Source organism: Hippocampus guttulatus, chromosome 7 (genome assembly GCF_054856545.1).
Source record: "Hippocampus guttulatus isolate MCC_2025c chromosome 7, RoL_Hgut_1.0, whole genome shotgun sequence".
NCBI classification, from domain to species: domain Eukaryota; kingdom Metazoa; phylum Chordata; class Actinopteri; order Syngnathiformes; family Syngnathidae; genus Hippocampus; species Hippocampus guttulatus.
In genome coordinates this window covers 20083446-20101483 of record NC_141267.1, presented here as the reverse complement: position 1 = coordinate 20101483, position 18038 = coordinate 20083446, and the positions used below count along the sequence as shown (strand labels likewise).

The window sequence follows — 18038 nt, the reverse complement described above, 5'->3', positions numbered from 1 at the left end:
TGACGGAGGACCGGCTGACTCCAAAGAACAGCGCAGTTCAGTGATCCGGCCGAGGTGTGATGAAGGCGTGCGTTACTGTTTCAAAATGCTGCTGTGTAAAGAAAAGATTTCATCTTTGCCAGCTGCCTGAGGTGAAAAACCTGGACTTAACTATGGCATACATTGTGCCACTAACACACCGCCGCCCTTCAATGTGACGTTGAAAGGTGACAGACTGCCACATACCAATCATACTTCGCGCCTTCTCTGCCTATTTGCCATGCTGCGAGGAAGATAAGGCGCATTGTGGGAGCGCTTTGTGCTCCAGTGGCAATGTTATGTCAAACTCATAACGCGCGAATGGAAAATTAGCTGCTGAGTTACCAAACATATCTGAGGGGGTGATGATTGAAGTTTGAAGTTTAACTCCTACACAGTGCATCTTTTTCCACCCCCCACGCTTGGTCACTCTGTCACTGTCAGGTTCCAGTAAAAAATGTAAAAAAAAAGAAAAAGAGAGAATATCTGTGCTGTGTCGACCTGCTGCCTTTTTGATCTGACAGGCAGAATTTGCCTGTGGGGAAGACAGAGGAAGAGAGGGGGTGAAAAGAAAAGATGTCTCATTTCAGGTAATCTGAGAAGAACTACCCCAGAGCACAAATTCTTACTGATGAGAGAGCAACAAGTGAAGGGAATGAAGGAGGAAAGGGGGAAGGGGGGTGGGGGGTCAAGGCAAGAACTGTGGGGAGGAACTATAATTTGCCTCTTGCTATGCTGCTTTCATCAGACTGTCACTCATTCATCCGTGGCTGAGCCCCTTCATTGGAGGCTGAGATGCCCGAGGACACCACGAAACTAGCCTCATTATCCTTGCGCTTCTTTTCTTGTAGCCTATGGCTTTGTCAACATTTTGAGGGATTTACCCGTTTGGCACTATCATAGCAATTCATGTCGCATTTACTCCTGAGCTATTTTCAGAACTTCCATCCATCCATCCATTTTCTAATCCGCTTATCCTCACAAGGGTCGGGGGCTTGCTGGAGGCTATCCCCAGCTGTCTTCGGGCAGGGGGGAGAACATGCAAACTCCGCACAGGAAGCCCGGAGAGACGGAATCGAACCCTGCACCTCTGCACTGTGATGCGGACGTGCTCAACAGTCGTCCACCGTGCTGCCCTTTTCAGAATTCAAGCTTGCTTAATAAATATGACCATTTACATAGCATGGGGGAATGATCATTAGCATCAATATGCAAAATATTAAAACAAACGAAGCACTTTGTGTTCATCCGTATTGTAAAATGTAACTTTGTCAAAATCAGCATAACAAATCATTAAAGGGGAAGTCAAACCAAATATATTCTTTAAAATATGTCAAATGTGAAAACAGGTGAGCCGTGATCGGTCATTGATCCCTGAGCAACTCTGATGTCATTTTTAGTCGACACCAAGTTGCAAAATGGCCGCTCTCCCTGAGATGGATAAAAAACTGATTGATTTTTCTGCGTAATTCTTATTACACAAACGCAACATGAACGGGAATACCGTGTGTAGACTAGTGGGGCTGCATAGAACATATTATTCTAAACAAAATATAAAATCTACTATCAGGATTTAACATTGATGCCGAGTTGTGGATTCGTCAATTAATCAATCCACAGTCGATCAGCACTTCAAACGGGCCAACTAACTATTTAGGACGGAAAAGGAGTGACAAGATTTTTCATGTCACGCACAGCCTTGCGCAGCGTTGCGTGATGCACGGCAGATGGAGTCCGAATTGTCAGATAAACTTCAATAAACCGTCGTGTCTGAGATTGCAAATCTCTGGAAGACCTGTGGCTCTCCCCCGGCTCGCGAGATGTGGTTCAAAGTGGAGCCACGATGATAAGAGCCTCTTTGTGTCGGATGTGGCTCACTGGTGAATCAGGGCTTCCTTGGAACGATGGGCCAAGTCACAAACGAGCGAAGCCATTTTGGTTAAAAATAACTTCACAGTTATCAGGGCTTGCCTGTTGCGTCTGACCAAATCAAAAATACATTTTTTGATGTTCTCAATATAGGTCTTTTTAAAAAAATCTTTTTACTGGAGCCTGGTGTGTTGGATTTTAAACACTCACACCCATTCACTAAAGCAAACAAACAAGTCGTAAAATGCTAATGAGTCAGTTCATATCAGGCTGCTATAAGACTAGTAAGAAGACAGTGGGGAATGTAGCAACCAGCCCCCAGTGACAGTTTCTTTCCGTCACTCACTGATGATGACATGTTGGGCCAAAAGTGACTCCACGTGGGGGTTGAAGTTGTGGATTGTTACTTTGAATGCATAGTAGTCGTCATCCACTCTTCCAAAGATTTGCAAATAATTTAATTTCAGCGGGAAACTGGTATCTGCTGAAGTGGCACGGCAACAGAAAATGTTTTCACCCTCCAAAACGGTGCCATACACGAAATCAAGAACCGCAAAGAACCATGTGCTTTAAAGTCAGCACAAAGCAGACACAGATTATGTCAATAACGCTGCTTTGCTTAGTGTGTTTTTGACAGAAATGTGTAAGGAAGAAAATGACTATTCATAAGGTTGGAAGGTCTAAAGTTAGGCCTCATTATAACCGCAAGACAAGATAATGACTAAACATCATGCTGAGGTCCTATGTTGTCGACCACAGTTTCTTAGAAGTCTTTTTGAAGCATGTCACAAAAAAAAAGTCTGACATTTTACCACACGAGTCCACTGTGGACTCCACCCGATTTTGACTTCTTATTCTTGCTCCTCTGATGTTGTTTTTTTTTTTCAGTCGGACTGCTCAGTTTCCTGCATTCGTCGAAGTTTTTTTTTTTCAGGCTAATTCCGTTTAGATTTGATTTTTTTTTTTTGACAGCCTTTTTGGGGAGGGCCGTTGTTCCTACATTGTTGGTGTTTATTATGCATTAAGTATTCAGTAAGTGAAATTAAATATGATTTGTAAATTTGCTACACCACAGAGAAGAAAGAAATTGGCAACTATATAAAATGAGGCGAAAAAAAATGTTGAAAAAATAAAGCCTTCGTCTCTGCTCTCAAATGATGTAGGTGTGTCTGCTGAATGTGTGACACCACGGCACCGCAGAAAATTAGATGCTCCTTCGTCTGGCATCGTTGTAGCGCGTACACATTGTTACATGATTGAACTGTGAAAATATATCCGTTGAAAGCTTCTGCTGCCTAGATTATATCCCACCAGCTAGCTGGACGGCTAACTGGCTTCTAGAGTTTCTCTTGGCCGGCAAATAGGCGGCAAGCTAGTCGGAATTTAAATAACCAAACCAAGCTGTTATATGAATTGTGGCATCCAAGCAAGATGCATTTTCCGGGTGTAGCCACTGCTAGCTAGCTAACCTCACTGCACACTGTGAAGGTAGAAATGATCCTACCGTAGTGATAACATCTAAAGTAAGTTACCCGCAATCGCGCCAAGATAACCACTGATGCGAACAAAGGCGCTGATGTTCTTACATCGCAGGGGGCGGGGGAGTTTTGTTCTATTTTACCCCCAGCACCAAAGCAGCCATTTTGTCCGTGTGGAGTCATTCGATAAAGCCAGTAATGTATCATGCACTTGACTCTTGACGTCCAAACATGCACACAGAGGGCCACGGTGCGTTGAACAGCCTTTAGTCAAGGCAGAGACGCCTTCATGGTTTGAAATGTGAGCCGATTTATTCCCGCGCTCGTACTCAGGCACTGCTTTCCTGCGATTGCCGCAGGGGCGAGGCATGATGGAGTTATTAGTCTTCTTTGAGACTAGATTAGGGGTTGGAAGGTCTTCAATTGAAGCTTGAACTCTGGAGAACTGGTGGAGGGGATGGGCGGGGCCAATTGGCACAAATGGAAGTGGATGGGACACAAAGGGGAATATGCAGGGAGCCTGGTATATGAATTAGCAAAGAAACGAGTGGGAGAGACGATATTTGTGAGATTCAACCCTTTTGCTCAGTGAAGCCGCACACGGCCAGACGCTAAAGGCTTGAGGTCAGCATGAGGTAGAGGAGGGAGAAGAAGGGAGGAGTGTGTATGCGAGTGTGTATGTGTGCGCGCGAGCAAGATGGGGGCGCTAATGTGAACCAGCTGCAGAAACCTGACACCTTGAGTGGGCCATAACTGCGAGGTGGAGGAGTGAGAAAGAGGTAACGAAGAAAGCTGCAGAAAGCTGGGAGCGAAAGATCGAGAAAAGATGAAGCGTGGAGAAAAAAAAAAGCCATCACGGAACAGGACAAAGAATCCCATCGAAGGAACGGTCACACAAGCCCAGTCTACTGCAGTTCAGTTGCGTGTACGCGTCGACAGTCTTGCCTGTGCTGTTGAGTTGTGTATGACAATGCTGAGTAATGCGCCATATGTTGAATCCATTGACAGAATACTTCCTCCCCGCCGAGACACCACTCCCTGACAATAATGCGAATCATGCACAGCCTTGTCTGTTTGCCACAGGCTGGAGCGAGGCTAAAAAGCAAACTACTCTCTCGGGCTCTGGGACCAGAAGGACAGGGCGTTATTATTTTCGGACACTTTGGATTCTGTCAGCACGGGTCGGACGGCAGCGATTTTATAAAACAGCGGAAGAGAAGCTAACTTCCCGTCTTTCCGTCAGCAACATTTTGACATTTTTACTTTCAAAGTCAGTTTTTAGTTTTTGCTGCAGTTAGTGGCCACTGCTGAGTGAAAATTAAAGGGCACTGATCTAGAACGTTCTATTTGATCTGAGTGGTAAGCATACCAGGAAAAAAAAAGCTTCTCTGTGTTCATTTTCTTGATTGGCTACTGGCAAAATGGACCAATAATCCATTATTTATAATGCCTGGAGGAGTTGTGCCGTATTCTAACATCGGTGGCACAAATTAAGCTCAGCTTCCCATCACTGATAAATTTTTTTTTGTTATTTACACAGTAAATGAGCAATGACGGAAGCAACGGCGCCTCTTTCGCTTGCAGCGATTTTCTGCTCATCATAATGTGTCAGACGCTCCAAGAAACAATTAGTTTCTTGACATTTTAAGACTTTTTTTTTTGGAGTTTGGAACCATCGCTTGATTGATTTAAATTTCTTCTTGCTTTGTATTGTGAGCCAAATTTTTTTACTGAGGAATTGAGTTGAAGATCCGGCGCCACTCAAGTGTAGTAAAATAAGTGGAGCAAATAAAGCTGGAGTCCAGTAGTCTTGAAGCTGTTAGCAAGATTTTAATGTAGCCTCATTACCCCCCCCCCCCCTCGCTCCCCCGTGGCATTCACTCCTCCCTTCTCTACCCAAAGCAACACCCCCACCTCACTGACGTGTGTGCAAGGTGACACCCCATGGCAGCTACATTGTTAGCATGACTCGTTCTCGATAGATTATTGCCAAAACTGAAATGTCACCGGTTTGATGTTGTAATTTTGGTGCGTTTGTACAATCAATTAAAATATAAAGGCCATCAACTTTCATTCTTTGTAACCTTTGTTACTAATTGCAGTGAAATAATCAGCCAAGAAACTACAGTCATCACGAGCTCGCTATAAACATCTCCTTTGCGAGAACCCCTTGCGTCTCACCATGAGCATCTGTGATTGGCGAAGCGCGTGAGCAAACGACTGACGCATCCCTCGGCCACATAGTGACTACGTCTCATATTCCCCGTAGTTTTAGAAGTGAAAAAGTTGGTAATGTAAACCTAGCATCGGTGCGAGCATGGCGACACGCATGGTTTTGTGTGAGAGTCCACTAATGAGATGTTTGTCACGGGGCAGAGTTCCCTGTCATTACTTTTGCGAGAGAGGGAGGAAAGATTATACTGGCTGAACAAAAATGAGCATTCCTTATTCTTCGAATGACGGCTTGTTGTGATCTCCTGACCGGGCTATGTTTGTGTTTAGAATCGGGAGGCCTTGTGTGTGTGTGTTGATATGGTTGGGTTGCTCTGCTGCAGATATAGAAACAAGAAAGTGCTCAACATGTGAGTTGTACGTGTCTAATCAAAAAGTGGTAGAGGAGAACATGCGTAAAATCTCTCAAGATCCCCAAGTTTGTGATCTTTTCACACTTAAAAAAGTTTAGTTGCGCAACAGCATGTCTACCCATGCCAACATAACGCATCGATGTAAGCTATTTTAACTCTTTCTCTCTCTCATCGCACAAAAAAAAAATGTCCCTTATTCCGTTTTCTAATGAGCAATAGAAAATGGGTTGGTTTCACCCAAATCAGAAATGCATAAAAGTGACTTTCATGCAAAGAATTTTGACTTAAAACAGCCCTTTTCTTCTATAGAATACCAAGAGCAGCAATGAAAATGTGCTTTTTGAACGCAACATTATGTTTTTTATAAATATCACCAGTGTAACAATTTTACATGTGACAAAGTTTAGAAATTATTTGCACTCTATTTAGTAGTGTTGTGGTAGTAGTAGTTAGTAGTGTGTGCATGTGTGCTCATGCATCGTGTCCATGAATTGTGTGCATGTTTGTACTTAAGTGTTGTTTTGATGCATGTGATCACATCCAAAAGAGACCCAATGCTGGAATCCGTTGGTCATAGAGTTATTGATTTATTTGTTTGTTTGTTTGTTTGTTTATTTTCGCAGTTTAATAATCATACCAGAGTTGGCCAAGACTTTTCTCTGCTAATTCCCACAAAAAAATGAGTTGATGACAGTTGCCGTTGATGGCGTTTAAAAAGTGAATATCGTTTCGAGTTAAAATAGATTGTAATGCCCCCCACACGTGGTCAAGGATGAACAAAGCCGCCCATGCGCTTTCAAGGGCTTACCTGAATAAACGTCAAGAAAACAAAGGCGAAATTAGCACATTCACACACGAGTTGCCGATGGTCACAACTCGTGTCGAGTCGCTCACGCAGCAGACTGGCTAACAAACTAAGCCAGGTGACAACCAGCCGACGTTCGGCTCTCACTGACTGATGCCACCCTCACCGGGTCAGACCTTTCAAAGCCATACACACTCAAAATCATACACGCTACTGTAGAATGGCGATGTAAAGTGTGTAAAAGTAATACCCTGCACATCAAATGGACAAGTGAATGTTTTCAAAATTGTAGATCGGTAGAATACAGGATTCTAAAAATATTCAATAGCAGTAGCCCTCATTGTGCCTCAGTTTTTGCATGCTGCTGGACAGCTTTTGTGAAAGCCACTATGGCATATTTTCTATACGGGCTCTCCAGTGACGTTACCTGAGCCTATCCTGGGAGGTACGTTTGTAGGGGCCCATTGTAGGAGGCAGCACTTTGCTCAATCGCCCAGAGTCCCAAGACAGTGTGTCGGCGGCGCGCCTGCACACACGACAACAATGCAGACTCTCTCAGGAAAATGTATGAACTGCTGGAAATTCGCTTGCGACAAAACGAAACAGTTGGCAAGGCCCTGTCACCCAGGGAGAAATGCAGAATAGAAAGTTTCACAGAGAACTTTGTCCCTGATCTGATCCTTTGTGGACTTTTTGTGTTGTGTAATGTCATTTCCTTCGCCGTCGCCAGACAAAAAAAAAAGTCCAATGAAGCAAATGCGGTGACAAAAAATCATACATTGAGCGATGTTATTCTTTTTTTTCCCCAGTTTTACATTAGGCAAGCTGATGTTGTGCCCATAATGAAATATGTTCAACCGAAAAAGAAGCTACACTGGTGATAGTGCCGAGGGCTCCCATGATGTGATGTGGTCAACATTTGAATGCAAGATCCAGAGGGCCACTCGGCATATTGCATCGAAAACACAGGCTTCTTCGGCTGGAACGGTTTGGATGGCAGAAACAGGAGGCGTGGCCTGTCGGGAGTGGCTTAGGCGGGAGTGGCTGCCTGTGGTTTCATGCAGCTTCGATGCAGATGTGTGACTTGACAAACATTTGGGTAGATCATGGCCTTAGTTTTCTTATGGCTTCAAATGTCAGAAAAAGAAAGCTTTTTTTTAATATATTTTTTTACCGGTGATCATTTCTGACTGGCCCCTGTCAACAACTTCCAGCTGACGCTACCTCACATCCTTCTGCTTTTGAACTTCTTCTTCACCATGACTGACCTTCGCTTAACCTTGATAGCAAGCTCAACTTCCCCTTTGCCCAGTTCTTCACATCAACAGGGGACCTCGTCTTTCAAGTCACGAGCAACCGGTCCATTTTGTACCCGGGGAGGCAATTTTACCTGACTTAAATCCACCCCTTGATACCACAAGCATCACATCACAGTTTCAGAAATCATTCATGCAATCTAACATTTCATTTATGTCATCTGGAGGTGCGGAGACCATCGACTATTTGGGTAATGCTTGTGTTGTTTGGGAAGCAAATTCTTCTGTCTTAACAATTCTGACCACACACAACTTACCACCACAGCTACTCTGTCCTGCCTACTTGGGGTTGTAGATGTTAACATTGTTGTTTGAATTCCCGTGTAGATGCACGCCAGGCTTCCTGGGTGAATACTGCCACCATAAAGACCCCTGTCATCCCGGCTTCTGCTCGAATGGCGGGAACTGCTCCGTGGGCATGCTGGCCGGCGTACCTGTACCGGGCAGCGCCACCTGCGTCTGCCCTCTCGGCTTTATTGGAGAGCACTGCCACATTCCGCAGAACTCCACGTGCTATCCCAACAACCCGTGCGCCAACAAAGGCACATGTACCTTGCTGTCCCTCGACAAATACACTTGCAAGTGCGCCCGAGGATGGTCAGGTGAGAGAAAAAGCCTTCTTGGTTTCAGGTCTAACGTTTCTGCAGGGTAGACTCGTTTGCTTGTTAGTCGTCCTGGAAAAAAAAAAGTTATATTTGTTGTAAAAAGAAAGAAAATGTACTTTAATGCAGATTTCATGTGACTTTTGCTAAAAAGCGAAGCGCATGGAGTCTCTGTTGCTGAAATGTGTTCATGACGTCAGTGATTTTTTTTGTTTGTTTTGTATGCGGATTAATGATGTCAATTCATTTCAATGAGAAAAATTGATTTGCTGAATGAGGAAATGATGGGAGGCAAAAAAGGATCATTACGTGTCTTCTCCTTCCCTTCCCATTCTTAGGACCACGATGCGAGTATGAGGACAGCTGCCTGTCAAGTCCCTGTGCCAACGGCGGGTCATGCCGCGCTCTTCCAGGTGGTCATTACATCTGCTCCTGCCCACCCGGCTACATGGGTCTCCGCTGCCTCAATGACACCAACGAATGCGTCGCCTCCCCCTCAAAATGTCAGAATGAAGGAATGTGTGTCAACACCCCTGGCTCCTACAAGTGAGAATCGACTTCACTGTTTACAGTTTGAACCAACACAATATAGAGTGAAGCCACGTTTATCACTGAGGAAATATTACGAACCAACCCGCAATGGGTGAAAATCTGCAGTATAGAGAGAACGTATCAAACATTTTTCATAGTTTCATGGCTCTCACATGCTTGAAACACATTTCGATTTGATTTCAATTTGATTTTTATTGTCAAATTGACACACTATATTTAAATGGTAAAATATTCACCCAAACCATAACATTTTATCCAACCAATGTCTACTAGCCTAATGCTAACATATAATCAAAAAACAAACAAACAAAAAAAACCCATAGGGTTAACAGAAATTAGCATGAATTTTACAGTACATCAACACCTTCAAACGAGTTTATTAATACAGACAGACATGGTGCGAACTCTAAATTTGGACTTGTCTAAATACTGGAAAAAAATGATTGAAAACACTTTATATGAAGGGGAACCCCCCCCCCAAAAACGACTGCTTAAAAAGCCGTGCCTTGCCATGGGAGCGAATTGATGAAGAAAAATATAGGCGTGAGAACTCTTACTTCAAAGATGTGTCTAAAGTGTTTCTTGCTAACTGAGCAAGTTTTACTTCCACAGATGTATTTGCGGTGCCGGGTTCACGGGTCGACACTGCGAGAGCTCGTACGTCCCTTGCTCTCCGTCGCCGTGTATGAACGGAGGCACTTGCCATCAGAGTTCGGAAACCAGCTATTCATGCCACTGTCTTCCAGGTAAGGCAGGAAATGCACTGGAACTCATTTTAGTTTCTAATGTTCAGGGTCAGGTTTTTTTTTTTTTTTTGGTTGACAGTAGGGGAACGAGAGATAGGATGTTTCATTGCATTGTTTGAGATACAAACAGTCAGCTCCTCCTGGCTGTTTTGTATGAAACACACTGTCCTGTCACTCCGCTACAGTCAGCGAGTGGAGGCCACAAACACGCAACTGCTATTTCCACACTATCGGGGCATGTCATAATTCTTATGTACACGAGACGTTTGTCTACATAAGCGCCATCTCAGCCTCCATTCAACCCCTCTCTGTCAACCTGAACACACCGCGGGGTGGGGGGAGGGATGCCCCTCCTGTAGTTATTGCACATAATAGAGCTCAGTGTTCTACTGTTGTTGGGTTTCTGTCAAAGGTATTGTGCGCCCTTTTGTCTCTGTGTTTGAAATGTGTGAAATACTGAATCAACATAAAGCAGATAGATGACTGTGTCCCTCGAATTTTCCAGCAGTGAAGTTCCTGTTTATCTGATTCAATTCAATTCGTGACTCGGGTCTGACGCGTATGGATTTTTATTTTTTAATTTTTTTGGCTGATGCTGATTTTGATATTTGGCAGAATAAAATCACAAAAACTGATTAATCGTCCAATTAATTAAGAAAAAAATATATGTAAACCATTAACACAACAATAGAGATGAATTATTGGCAGAATGTTTGCCTATTTTAAGATATTTTGTCCTTATCAGAGAAAGCCTTTTTAAAAAATTTATTTAATTATATTTTTTTATGGGGGGATGTTGAATGTAATTATTTATGTTATAATGTGTAAATTAAAAAAAAATCCTAACCCTGCAAACCAAAAATTGCTCAGTCAAACTTAATTTAAAAAAAAGTTTTTATGTCACACATAGACAAGTGCCGTTCTTGCGGATCATAGACAAGTCAATCATCCACAATATGTATTTACATTATCACGGAACTCCTCGCCAATCACGTATGTCCCGAAATGTGTCTGCACCCATGATTTCTCTTTAACTTGCTGCTAACAGATTGGATTATTATTATTATTCTTTTTTTTGGTCTATACAATGGAATTTTCCTTTCTTTATGTGACTTTTCAGATAAGATAAAATAAAACTTTTATTTGTCTCATAATGGAGAGATTCCCAATTTACAGCAGCAAAATTATGAAAGGGAGAAAGCAAAAGAACAAAAAGGATATCAATAAATATAAGCATATTAAAAATGGGTGAGTGGGTGTTTTATGTCACGATTCCTTTGATTGCGCATACACTAAAGTTTGTTCACAAATATTCCTTGTGCTCTACGTTGTGCCAGGATTCAATGGCACCAACTGCGAGAACAACATTGACGACTGCCCAGGTCATCAGTGCGAAAACGGTGGCACGTGTATGGACGGAGTCAACACCTACAACTGTCAGTGCACTCCAGAGTGGACGGGTAAGACTGAATTGATGTGCCCCCATGTGCGGCTGGCTGTGTTTGTACGCTGCTGTGATATTTTGGGCATGAGTGAGAATGACAGCCGTTTGCGGGATCTTCATTCATCTCTCTCAATCCGTCGCTTCTTCTGAAATGGACTGGACTAGGTTGCCATATACAGTACACAAGCGACCTATTCTTTGAAAATTTTATTGCATCTTTTCCCTAGTTGCCCTATCTGATATGATGCCGGCGTTTGCGTGAGCTCAAACAACAGCGCAAGCAGACATGTAAGCGCATATGTAGGAATGGGGAAATTGGTTGAGAGTCGGTAATGGAAGCCAAGTGAGGCTTAAAGGATTAAAATCTCCAGGAAGGCGCCTTTATTTCAAGTAAAGTAGAATATTCTTTTTACTGCAGAAGGAACTCGGTGCATACACAATGCATTATTAGGCGCCCCGTCCATTTTTGGAGAGCATTTAAGACTTTTATCTGCGCTTTATGGTCATGAAAAGACGGTGATGTGATGAAATGTTAGGCCAGATCAGAACAGATGCCTTGAATCAAAGCTGTTCATGACTCACTCCATGAAGGGCTGATTGGTGAAAGAACAAGTCCCATTGCTAATATGGCTGAAGTTATCTGGGCTAGCACAACTGATTGTGAAGGCCCTGGGCAGATAAGATTGACATGGCAACACTGAACAAATACAGTATTTGAATTCAGCTTGTTAAATTAGACCAACCACCGTACATATTATGAACAGATTCTTCCACCCGCCTGCGCCCTTCACAGGTCAGCACTGCACAGAGGACGTGGATGAGTGTCGTCTACAGCCCAACACTTGCCAGAACGGCGGCACCTGCAACAACCTGGCCGGTGGCTACGTATGCGTGTGCGTCAACGGCTGGAGCGGGCCCGACTGTTCGGAAAACATCGACGACTGCGCGACTGCCGCCTGCACCCAAGGCTCCACGTGCATCGATCGCGTCGCCTCTTTCATCTGCCTCTGCCCCCATGGGAAGACGGGTGAGTCTGACGCAAAAGCCCGCTTAAAATTGCCATTGCGCGTCTCTCATTTGAATAAATAAACACCACACTTCAAATAGTTGTCTCTCTTTTCCGTCTCGGGACAAAAATGAACAGTTGGTGAAAGTAGGTGGATTTCATATCCGGGATGTCGTTAAGTTTACTGCAGATTTGAAAAGGAGAGTGCTACTGTTTTAGAGTCGGAGGGGGGGTTTCAAAAAAAAAAAGACAGGAGTAGTGAGTTGCAGTTTCTAGTCATAAAAAAAATCCATCACATATTTCGAAGAAAGAATGACGTCATGGTTTTGCCTGTGAAAATTTATTAGACTTTGGCGACTGCAATCTGTGGAACAGGTCAAACCAGAAATGTTATTTTTCAAACAGAGACGATTTTATTTTTCGACCGCCGCCTCGCCGTCTGCCCTAAAGCAGAAGAAGAAGCCATTCCGCGTGGGAATCGGGCTCATATGATCACAACACAGCTGACAAGCTTGCCGCATCCCATCTGTAGATAGATAATGATGCCGATGTGAACGTGACATTGATGTCGTTTTGATATTTTGGGGACTTTGGTGTGTCAATGATGTTTACTTTTACTCAGGTCTCAAATCATCCCTTTGCTTTGCCTTTTTTTTGCCCCTCTTTAGGTTTACTTTGCCACATAGACGACGCCTGCATCAGCAACCCTTGCAGGGAGGGCTCCCAGTGTGACACCAACCCCATTAGCGGCATGTTCAACTGCAACTGTCCGCCGGGTTATGTGGGCAGCACCTGCAACGTCGATAGAGACGAGTGCAGCATCGGTGAGAAAGATGCTCTATACAACAGTGGCTTTCGGTACCTCATGGGGAAACTCGGCAACCAAACATACTTTACCTCTTAAGTTATCAAGTTGCCAAAGCCTTATTTTTTACATTAGACATGGCTTTGGCTTGAGTGCAAAAACAGCAAATAGGTAAGCATCTTACAAGATCAGTTCTCCACCCAAAATATGCTAATTGATGAATTCCCAAGTAGCAAATGGCAAATCTGCAAAGGAATACTATTTAGTTTAAGATACAGTGGCCAATGATACTGATTCTTGAAGGCGCATGGGCAGATTTGATTGACAGGGCAACACATTTTAGCTGCAATCTGATTGGACAAAAAAATAATAATCCAACATCTTCTTACACATACTGGAAGCAATGCAGTGAAGGCAAATGCTATAAAATGAAAGAAAGTTGGGAAGGAAAAGCGTTAGAATAGTCGAATTGAGTGTAGGTTGTCAATCTTGCGTTGGCCATTTCCTGTTGTCCGACAATAACCTCCTCCATCCTCTTCATCTTCAGGAAGCAACCCTTGCGAGCACGGCGGCCAGTGCGTGAACACAGATGGCTCCTTCACGTGCAACTGTGTGAGGGGTTACGCCGGGCCACGCTGCGAACAGGATGTCAACGAGTGTGCATCAAGCCCCTGTCAGAATGACGGCACTTGCTTGGATCGCATCGGCGACTACACTTGCATCTGCATGCCCGGTGCGCTTCATGAGATCTTAGACATGTATTCATAAAGTTATAATTTCATCATCTCTTATCGTCGCTGTGGGGAAACTTTTGTATTTAACGTTTTACACCAAGTACCAGCGAGTAAATATAGCTCTCCTACTAACCCCATCATGGTCAATATGAAATTTCAGTAGCATGGCGAGTTTATGCGTTCATCAAACACAGGGCGGAGTTTTTGTTTTTTTTCCTAAATTAGAGTTATTTAATTATTGTAAGCCACTTGAACATTATGACCAGTTTAAACACAGGTCAGTCATAGAAATAAAAGTAGAGTTCAGATGTGTATGTAAAATAGTTTAACATTGAAATAATCTGTTTTAATGACATTTTAAATGTTTTATTTGTTTATATAACTGTTGACAACGAATCACCTACCCAACGATTGGGAAATAAACGATTAAATAAATCCATGTAAACAGTTTAAACGGCGACAACAAAAAATAATTGTATGTGAATTTGTCATGCACTTAATTATAATTAATTAACCAACTGTTTTAGAAACGAAATAAAACATTGTTAAATGTAAAGTCACGTGTAATTGTACCATTGTATCATTTACAATACACGAATCCACCAATTATTTAATGAGGTAGAGGAATAAAAATTATTACAACAATTTTACAAAAAAATTTTTTTTTAATGCAACGTCAATGCAACAATTATGACTGAACCTTTAAGTGCCGGATTAAAGAACGGAGCTCTTCGCCACCTCTGATGTTGAAAGTGAAGCCGTCCTTTTTTGTGACTCCCTGCAGGATTTGAGGGCACCCACTGTGAAATCGAGGTGAACGAGTGTCTCAGCTCCCCCTGTCTGAACCAGGGAAAATGTCTGGACCAGGTCAGCCGCTTTGTCTGCGAGTGCCCAGCAGGTTGGTACACACCAAATGTAAAAAAATATATTTTTAAACTGTGGACTAGTGCTCATCTATTTATTTTTTTTGTTGTGATTTCAGGCTTCAGTGGTGAAACGTGCCAGATAGACATCGACGAATGTTCAAGTACGCCCTGTTTAAATGGAGCCAAATGTATCGACCGACCTAACAGCTACGACTGTGAATGTGCTGAAGGTAGGAATTCATGACCGACTTTCGTACTGACTCATCTAAAAGCAGGCAAAATGGAGTCCACTATCAACACCCCCTTTGCCCTCTTAGGCTTCACGGGTCTTCTTTGCGAGGAGAACATCAACGACTGCCAGCCCGAGCCGTGCCACCACGGCGTGTGCAAGGATGGCATCGCCACCTTCTCCTGCGAATGCGACCCGGGATACGTCGGCTCCATCTGCAACATCCAAGTGCAGGAGTGCCACAGCAACCCTTGTCAGAATCGAGGACGCTGCATTGACCTGGTCAACGCCTATCAGTGTAACTGTCCACCTGGGACTGCAGGTAAATCTATTTCAAACCCGTTTACCCGAATAGGCTTTGGAAATTGTTCACTTGGGGGCCACAGGGGTTGAATATATCAGATTATATAAGTCTGAGAAATGCCGGCCCACTGTGCATTGCATCTTGCAATGCAACACTGCACGAGTGAAGTCTGGTTTAAGTGGCACTTCACCCCGTTTCCTACCAGACCAGAACATTGAAACCTGTACATTGTGCAACCATTTCACGTGCTACCGTGTGCCTATGATGTTCCGAATTGACCAGAAGTGGAGTACTCTACTTCATTTTCACTTTCCAAATGACAGACTCACACTTCCTCTCCTGTGAAGTTCCTCTTCGAAAAGTTTGCTTTGTATCGCACTCATGCGCTAGCTTTGTCATGCTGTGACACACACAGAATGTATTTGACTTTTGCTGAATTACTGGTTTGTCTACATTTTTTCACTTCCTGCTCAGGGCATTTTTAGAAAAGTCTTCTATTGCCCCCTGGAGCCCAACTCACTGTATTTCATATAGAGACTGTGTACGGTGACCCCTCTTAAAGGGTTAGGGGAAGTGATTAATGGCCCCCCCCCCCCAAACAAATGATTTGGTGAGAAATGCCCCGGAAGTGTGACAACCCTGGCGTGTATCAATACCAATTGCTACTTTCGTATTAAGCATTATATTACGTTTCTTATTCCGTTAGATTATGCGTTTAAATGCAGTATCGCCGCTGTGCTTCTTTCTTCAAGTTTCATTTGACTTTCCTTAGGTGTGAACTGTGAAATCAATGAAGATGACTGCGCCAGCAACCCCTGCGAGTACGGAGAGTGCCAGGATGGCATTAATGAGTACAAGTGTGTGTGCTCCCCAGGATACACAGGTATGCTTGGATGTCGGGCTAAAACGGCAAATCAAATAATTTGATTTTTTTTAAAAAACAAAAAAAAACAGTCAAACCTAAATGTCTACCTCAAAGCTTTGCGGTGATCATGTTTCCATATGGAATAATGTTGACATTTTGGATGCTCTTAATCATTGAACTCATTTCTCTCATAGGAACCAAATGCAACACGGATATCAACGAGTGTAGCTCCAACCCGTGTATGAGCGGCGGTACCTGCATCGACAAGGTGAACGGGTTCCACTGCCTGTGCCCGCCCAGCACCCATGGCCCCCTCTGCCTCTCCGGGATCAACCACTGCGAGCACCAGCCTTGCGTGCACGGCGAATGTATTGAGCAGCAACACGGGTGAGCCCTTCTCAGATGCCACTCAGAGGTCCTCAGTCCTGTTCCGCAGGTGTGATCCATGTGATTATTTCGGAACTCCTCCTTGTCCTTGTCACCAGGTACCACTGTGAGTGTGAACCCGGCTGGGGAGGACAACATTGTGAGCAGGAGAAGGATGAGTGCCAGCCCAATCCTTGCCAAAACGGTGGTTCATGCTTGGACCGGCATAACGGGTACACTTGCGCGTGCCAGCTTGGATTCAGAGGTAGCGTTTATCGGGAATGTGATATTGACACTACTCCTCAAAGTTATTGGACTTTGGGGTTGACATTTCTGGATGAACCTTAAATAGACTTGAATCGTCAGAGCTCAACTTAATTCGACCCTACGTCTTTGCTTTCAGGCGCAAACTGTGAGAAGAACATTGACGACTGCGCGTCCAATCCCTGTCTCAACCAAGGCATTTGTATCGACAGGGTCAACGGTTACACTTGCCAGTGCAGTCCACCATTCACAGGTTCGGTCTCTGAATTTCAAACGACCATATCGTCAATGTCATGTCAAGTCAAATTTATTTGTATAGCCCTTTATCACAGAAAATTCTCAAAAGGCTTCACATGCCCACAGTTGACAAATATTAACGACATCTTAACTCTCCCAGGGGGGCAAGGAAAAACAAAACAAAACAAAAAAAAAATGTATTCACTGTGAAACCGTTAATTTGTATGCATGTCAAAAAGAGAAGACACAGGTTAGCTTTTTCAGCTAAGCGCAAAACAAAATCTGTGATTGATCATGAAAAATAAAGGATCGATTGTCTAAACAGGTAAAAACTGCACGGACGAGCTTATTCCTTGTGCTTCTCATCCATGTGAGAGTGGAGGAGTGTGTCGTCCGACTGCAGACTACAGCTCCTACACCTGCCGATGCCCCGCCGGATGGCAAGGTATAGCTTAGGTGGATGCGAGAAACTGCACGTTCTACATGTGAATAGATGCGGAACTTTGATTTTTTTTAAAAATTTTCTTTCTTATTTATTCGCACAGGGCCGCGCTGCAATGAGGATGTCAATGAGTGCAAAAAGAATCCTTGCAGAAACGGCGGTCATTGCGCAAACAGCCCAGGCAGCTACGTGTGTACATGTCAGCCTGGATACAGCGGACACAACTGTCAGACAGATGTTGATGACTGCTCACCCAGTGAGTCCCCCCCTCCCACTCTCCCCTCCCAACAACGCTATTTCATGTACAGTGAACCCCGATTTATAGCGAGGATACATTGCAGACCCACCCATGATAGGTGAAAATATTGGATATTGCGTTTAACCTCCCAAATATTTTGAACTCATTTAAATTCATCAAAACAGACTTCAAGGTATTGAAACTGCCATTTTAATGTATTCCTTAGCATCTGTTGTTAATCTTAAATTCTGTATATTAACTCATTCA

General features: G+C 43.6%; 1 protein-coding gene across 1 annotated transcript in view; it reads left to right on the top strand.

Moving 5' to 3' along the window:
* Positions 1–18038, top strand: part of notch2 (notch receptor 2) — a 48241-nt gene that overhangs the window by 18355 nt on the left and 11848 nt on the right. Inside the window, exons 3-18 of the mRNA XM_086116165.1 lie at positions 8399–8673; positions 9012–9219; positions 9838–9971; positions 11309–11431; positions 12209–12442; positions 13090–13245; positions 13774–13959; positions 14745–14858; positions 14943–15056; positions 15144–15377; positions 16132–16242; positions 16419–16611; positions 16710–16855; positions 16994–17107; positions 17417–17536; positions 17637–17789. Of these exons, the coding sequence (XP_085972291.1) occupies positions 8399–8673; positions 9012–9219; positions 9838–9971; positions 11309–11431; positions 12209–12442; positions 13090–13245; positions 13774–13959; positions 14745–14858; positions 14943–15056; positions 15144–15377; positions 16132–16242; positions 16419–16611; positions 16710–16855; positions 16994–17107; positions 17417–17536; positions 17637–17789 (2615 nt within the window). The remainder of the gene's footprint in view (positions 1–8398; positions 8674–9011; positions 9220–9837; positions 9972–11308; positions 11432–12208; positions 12443–13089; positions 13246–13773; positions 13960–14744; positions 14859–14942; positions 15057–15143; positions 15378–16131; positions 16243–16418; positions 16612–16709; positions 16856–16993; positions 17108–17416; positions 17537–17636; positions 17790–18038) is intronic.